This window comes from Pygocentrus nattereri, chromosome 8 (genome assembly GCF_015220715.1).
Source record: "Pygocentrus nattereri isolate fPygNat1 chromosome 8, fPygNat1.pri, whole genome shotgun sequence".
Classification (NCBI taxonomy): Eukaryota; Metazoa; Chordata; class Actinopteri; order Characiformes; family Serrasalmidae; genus Pygocentrus; species Pygocentrus nattereri.
Genome location: NC_051218.1, coordinates 17,057,005 through 17,064,193, shown reverse-complemented (window position 1 = coordinate 17,064,193; position 7,189 = coordinate 17,057,005). Strand labels below are relative to the sequence as shown.

General features: G+C 38.7%; 1 protein-coding gene across 1 annotated transcript in view; it reads right to left on the bottom strand.

Annotated features, from left to right (window-relative positions):
• Positions 1–7,189, bottom strand: part of snx25 (sorting nexin 25) — a 62,110-nt gene that overhangs the window by 46,553 nt on the left and 8,368 nt on the right. Inside the window, exon 3 of the mRNA XM_017704077.2 lies at positions 1,497–1,713. Coding sequence (XP_017559566.1) covers positions 1,497–1,713 — 217 coding nt within the window. The remainder of the gene's footprint in view (positions 1–1,496; positions 1,714–7,189) is intronic.

Genomic DNA, 7,189 nt, shown 5'->3' with positions numbered 1-7,189 from the left:
GTCGTTGGAAATGAAAGGCAGTTTTGATCAAACTCAACTTGCAGGCTGAAATGCAAGTACAAATCTTGAGTTATATGTAGAGATGAACCCATATCACTTTTTCCCTTTGATACCGATACCTGATCCTTAAAAACATGCTGATAGAGAGTACCAATACGGCTATTAACTCTTGATATTTATACAATTTTAAAATATTTTATTTTGGTAAAATCTTTGTTCTATTTCACAAATCAAACATACTTCACTGATGGCATTTCGTTGGATTAAATATATTTGATGCTTAAGAAAACCTGTTTTTGTTTATTTATATATATTTAGCATATATTATTACATAATAAGTAACAGGAACCATGTTTAACGACTTACATGAATGTAAAATCTCTTTGTTGGGAAAAATAGTTAAGACAGTTAATATAGATAAACCTGTGGTGTGTACACATAAGCATACAGCAGTTTCTCTGGCTTGGTAAAAACGGTGTTGAATGTTGTTTCCCACCCGATTTCTGACGATGTCATTTGTCTCGTGTGTGGGTCTCGTTCATTCGCGCTTACACCTGAAAGCGGACTTCAGTAAATATTACCGTCATTCGCAGCGTCATTAGCAGTGCCTTTCAACATCTTTTCTGGCTTGGTTGATGCAACGGGCCACGAGATCCTGGTGCTGAGTGAAACAGATGTGGGGCTAATGGACACACAGGCCTGGCTAGTGGGCTGCTATGCTAAAGGCTAAATCAAGCTAAATACTATTATTATACTGACAATCCAACAGTTCCTTCCGCTCCCTCATCTGGACCAACACTAACATTAACTCAGACTTTAAGTGACTATACAATAGCAGATGAGTGATCACTAAGAAGAAGGCTCAGCCATTCAGGCATGGGACTCCCGTTAGCATGTTTTCCCTACTAAATACTGACAGTGTCAGTATCAGTAATGGTACAGGGGTCCAAAAATAAGGTCGCTGTACAATTCTTTCATTAATGGGACAAACAACACCAAACATTAGTATAAAGATCTAAGTCTTATCATCACTTTATTAATGTCAGTGTTAGTTATCTCCTCCATCTCCACAACCTCCAGTATTCTATACAGGTTACACTGCTACACTGCAGTTTACACTTAGCCTGAAGCAAGGCAAGATACAACATCTGGGCACTCCTGTTTTATCCAAAATAAATCAGACTTCCGTTGGAGCAAGCCGCAGATAATATGGAATCTTCAGAGGACAGAGCTAAATAATGCAGCTCTAAATAAGCCATATGAGGTTCTCTCACACTTTTGTTTCCAGGGAAGAGGATTGTACATTCTAGATTAAAATGTGACCTAGCATTTAATTCAATGAATATGAGCATGGTAACATCCAAACTTTAACACCTACACTGGCAAATGGAACATTTATCAAACCCAATTAACACAAAACACTAATTTAATGATTCAGACAAATTAACGGAGCTAATGAAAGTCTAAAAGCAAACACTACGCCTGCAGCGTCATACCTGGCGTTGGCGGCCTTGAGGTCACAGAAATGAGCATGGAGGGTCTTGACGGTATCATTGCAAACCACGTTGACAACATCCACCTCAGAGAGTCGGACCCTCAGTTTCTTGATCATCTCCCAGAAATCTTCAGACAGCATTTGATACAGCTGCCCCTCATCTCGACTCAGGGGGGCGTACCACGACAAGATATAGTCCCTGTAGCAGTAGTCAAAGACTAGAAGAGAAGAGAAGGGAAGATTAATTTAATGAATCCAAATCATATGTTTATAGTTAAAATATTGTGCATACACTGCTGCAAAGGCTGCTGTGAAGTCACCCTGTTTATTCAGATTCCTTTATTGATCCCAGGGGGAAATTTACAGTATGTACACCAGATTTAAGTACTTAAGAATACAGTAAGGTGGCGGTGATTGTGATAGTAATATGAAACATCAGGTATAAAGCAGTTACAATTATTCAAATTATTTAAATTAAGTTAGTGTCCTTCTGAGTTATTGCACACACAATTGTTATTATTGCACATATGAACAGTTTTGTATTGAGTTTTGTGAATCACACACTGAGGGAGGAGTTATAGAGTTTGATGGCCACAGGTAAGAATGACTTCCTGTGGTGCTCTGTGGTGCATTTTGGTAGAGTGAGTCTTGAGCTGAATGAGCTCTTGTGTCTCATCAAAAAAACTGAAGAAAAAAAAAAAAAAAAAAAAAAAAAAATCACTTAAAAGTCGGGCATTGGTTTAGATTTTTTGGACCACATCATGTCCTTACATACTAATGCCACATGCACAGGTTAAATAAAAAATAAATAAAAAAACAGCTTGATATTAAGGTCTCAAAGGCAAAATCACCACTACACAAAAGTAGATCATTCACTTACATGTCATTCACCAAGTTTTCCAAAGTTCAAAACACAATCAGTGTAACAAAACTCCCTTTCACATGTTGTGTACACTTATTACTGGACAATGCTAGTCATGCAAAATAAAGAAAGATGGAGGATATGTGAGGCTGGAGTTTTCCCAACACTAAGTGTTGGGCAAACACCCTACACTATACCAATAAGAGTCCTTGGGCAAGACTCCTAACACCGCCTTGGCCTACCTATGTAAAAATAATCAAATTGTAAGTCGCTCTGGATAAGAGCGTCAGCCAAATGCTATAAATGTAAATGTAATTGCCTTCTAGCACTTACTTGTGGCCAAGCCGATTTTATCAGCTAGCATTGTAAAACAGGAAAAAAGGAAAATAAAAACATGCTTTTTAATAAAAATGTGCTTTTTACACAGGTAAAACTACAGTAAGATCAACTGGTGAAACTGGGGGCACCTTTTCAACAATGTAAAAGTAATCCAGTCAAACATCATCTAGATACAATCCGAAATACATCAATGCAAGTGAAAAACAGGCTTTTCAGGCTTATCAAACCTAAACTTAGACAGATTATTAAACTATATTTATTGTGGATGCTTATAAAAGGTCACGCTGTTAGCTTTCTTTGTTTAATCAAGCCAATGTGAGCACATTAATTATTCAATTTTCAAACATGTCTTGTATAGAACAACACAGTGCAGCTCATGTAATGCTTTAACCTGCACATTCATTATGCAGTGACTCCAAACAAACACTGTGGTAGACAAATGAGAATAATTTACATGTTTTGATTAAGAAAACTGGATTGTGCAGTACAGCTCTTTGCTAGGATGAAATGGATTTTTGCTAAATGTTCTTTAAATGTCATCCGGTTACAAAAACACCTATGCTGGGGAGTGTTGTCACAGTGCCGTGCCAAACCTTGTGATCAGCAGTGATTTTGTGTGGGTGTTTAGATGAATCAAGGTGTTTAGATGCATCTTTGCACAAAATAATGCAGGTCAGTCTTTAACAATGTTACATTACATGATTCACCAATATGTTTTTAATACTAGAGTGCATATTACTTATGCTGTATGATGTTTCAGATTCTCAATATGAAGTAATACAACTGCAATATGACATTGTGTGCACATCATGCAGCCCTACAACATAGCAGCAAGTGTCCTCCACCCACCAACTTCTCCCCCAGTGAACACTGCCAGCTGCACTCAGATACTCAAGCTGTATCTATCAGTACATCTATACAAAACCAGAAGAGATAACTGGAGAAAACGACCTTCAGCAACTCTCTTATGTTTACCTGCACAAGTGCAAATGCTCTTTAACATCCCACTCCAGCTTCCAGGCTGGTCTGATGGCTCTCTGAAGCCCTGTTTTCAGCCCCATTGATTCCAGGTTTAGAGCTACATTAAACAGAGAAATGGGCCTGTAAGAGAGATGCAAACAGCCCTGCAGAGACAGTTTGGGAAGGGCAGAGGGACTTGCTTCCAAGTGACAGATGGCATGAGGCTGGTACCACTGCACACTATTGCAGCAACTCTGACGGTACTCAATTACTGTGTTAATCTTAAAGCATTTGAAACTCTGGTTACCACAGCACATGTTTTCACAGGCTGATGCAACCACACGTTTTGGTGGTGACCTCTTTTTCTTGTTTTCCGTTTTTCAGCAACAATGTACCTCTATGGCTTCCTCTTATAACAGATAACAATATTATAACAGTACTTATAACAGTAATATGAAAATCTTGTTTGTAGAACCTCCATAGAACTATTTGAAAAGTGCAACACTACCTGAATCAGAATCACAGAGTTTGAGTGCTCTTAAAAAAAGGGTTGTCGAAGTCTATGGCTATGTTCATAATACCAGGCTGAAGTGGCACAAATCTGATTTTTTGCCTTAATGTAACACAGAGAGCTGATGTTTTCAGAGCTGGGTGGACACACAAATCTGATCTTTTCAAATCTGACCTGAGCCACTTTGGCTACATTCAGACTGCCAGCCCAAATCCAATTTTTGCAATATCCAGATGGTATATAGATTTATTTTTGATAGTCTGGACAGCAAAAAACACATGATATCCAATTTCTGCAAATCAGATCTAAATCACATTTAGTGGTGGCTTGAAATGTAACTCCAATCATATTTTCATGGACGCCTCTCAGTCTGGATGCCCTAATTGGTGTGTTTTGCATCACTCGAAATGCAACAAAGATCTCAAATCCAGAGTAACGGAAGTGCTGGGATTCCAGAAGAGTGCAAAAGATTCATGCTTATGCCAGAGATCAAGATAATGCGCCTCCATCTCTCTTGCATCTGCATTTGAAAAACGCATCACCAGCATAGCTACATAGTTACTGATGGCAATGTTGTTGCCAAAGCAACTCGTTTCAAAAGACCTGATTTGAGAAACAAATATGCTTCGCCTGCGGTCTGCATGTAACCTTTCATTTGTGGTCCTAGCTTAAAGGTAGTGCTGGTAAATGCTGAAAAAGCTGATCCTTTTAAGCCTTCGTCTTGCTCTAATAATGAACAGCTGAATTATCTTTGCAGCGAAAGCTTATTCTGCTGGTTAGCTTGTTTGCTGTTTATGGCGCATGTGCTTCATTCCTGTGATGTTACTGATTAAAATGTGCACGTGCATCGTTTCAGGATGCAGGTTTGTTTACATTAATGACAGATTTAAGTCCCAACTACAAATGTGAACCATCATGTTAGAAAGATCAGATCCGAGTGAAAATATTAAATTTGAACAATGAGAAGTATAATGTGAATGTAGAATATGTCACGCATGGACTTTCATCGTAAGAGCCTAAGTAGACTAGGACTACATTCACATTAAGGCTAAATTTTGCACTTTAATGTAACACAGATCTGATGTTCTCAGAATTGTTCGGAGACACAAATCTGCTCTTTTGAAACCAGATATGAACCACTTTCGTATCCAATTCGTGGCCATGGGACTTTGATGATAATAGTCATATCGGAATTCATGTGTGTTTTTTCCACAGCAAGCACCATCATTTAGTGTTACCCTGGCAGCAGCACCTAATGAGAAGTTAGTGCAAGTAAATGCTGTCAAATACCTGAGAGCTATTCAGAGCAAAGTATGTTCACAACAAAGGCCTGTTCTGCTGGTTATTTAGTTTGTTGCTCGTGATGCATGTGGTTTATTCACGTGACATTATTGATTGGAATGTGTGCATGAAGGATGTTTCAGGACAAGTTCAGTATAATAACAAATCTGAATCACTTTCTAACACAAATGTAAATCAGGTTAGAAAAACTGGATCAGAGCAATAAGCCTTATAATTTGAACACAGCCTAATGTGGCTATAATGTCTAAATCCACATTCTGATGTATTAGCTCTGCAGCTCCACTACAAAATAAAAGAATTAAAGTCAACCATGTGTGGGGTAAGAGGAAAAGTAAATCTGAGCTTAGCCTCAAAGTAATGCATTAACATTTTGCTCAAATCAGATTCAAAATTGCTGCCAATGCACAGAGGAATAAAACAAAGCTAAGCATGCTTAGAACAGTCAACACGGTCTCTTTAGCTGCCTCAGTGAGGGCAAACTCCTCCTTCACTGTGACTGAGTCAAGCCGGAAAGGTATGGTTCACACTCCCATGCTTTAGAAACTGCTCACACTGTTCAAGCCTCTGAAAAAGCCCTTAGGTCGCAAAAAAAGAAAGCGAACAACCAACAGAGTGTGAGTAGCTTGTTTCATTTCTTTCTTTGTGACTGCAATGCATTGTCACTGTTGGGAAAAACAACAGATACCTCCATTTTTGTCACTTTAAAAATAAATGAATAAAAATGCCAGCTTCCTATTACATTGTGTTAAAATTTCATGATGAACAGAGAAACAAAAATAAAACAAAAACTACTTGCAAAAAAAAAAAAAAGAAGAGAGAGAGAGAGAGAGAGAGAGAGAGAGAGAGAGAGAGAGAGAGAGAGAGAGAGAGAGAGAGAGAGAGAGAGAGAGAGAGATCCTCTCTCATGTGCCAGGCGTGCTCATATCAACCCTCTGCTAATGACGCTGCAGGCCCAATGATGCTCATCATCCAATTAGGCAAGGTTAGAGGATGGACACTGGGTTAAACTGGGATCATGGAGGTAGTAGCAGACAGAGTGACACCCTGTTCCTGTCCCCATTCAACCTGCATAGGTTTTCTACAAACTAATAGCAGGGATAAATGCTGATGGGTGATTTCAGGTATTAGTAGCCTGTACACAAAATATTGGCCTTTTTGCCACCTAAATATTGTAAATATTGCTCTCTGAGAATCTGAACCTGGAAGCAAACCACAGGTACAGCAGGCCTTGGTAACTCCCCCACCCATCCTTTTCCACTAACTCTCACTGGTGTAAACAAGCAAGCCTGCATCACTGCATATGTGCCACCTGCTGCCAGTAAAGGAAAAGGCTTGAATAGACAGACATGAGGCTGTCAAACCAAAACAGCAAAGGATTCTAATGTGTTAAACTTGATATGATCATCTATTAATGTTCCAGATTCTTTTTTCCTATTATCCAGACCAAGTAATAATAATCTAGGAGTAACAATCAAGCTGAATCACAAGCACAATATGAAGAAGCGATTCATTAATATAAAATTTTGAAGGAAAAAAAAAGCCTAAAGGCCACAAGACACCTCATATGATGATAAACTGTCTACTGAATTATTAAAGGATGACTTGTCTTGTGGAACACCAAAAGCACAGAATCCACATACTGTATGCACGGTGTGTCTCTCTCTCCCTCTCTTTCTTCCTCCTGCTGTTAATCAGATTCTTACAATATGCATGAGTCAAC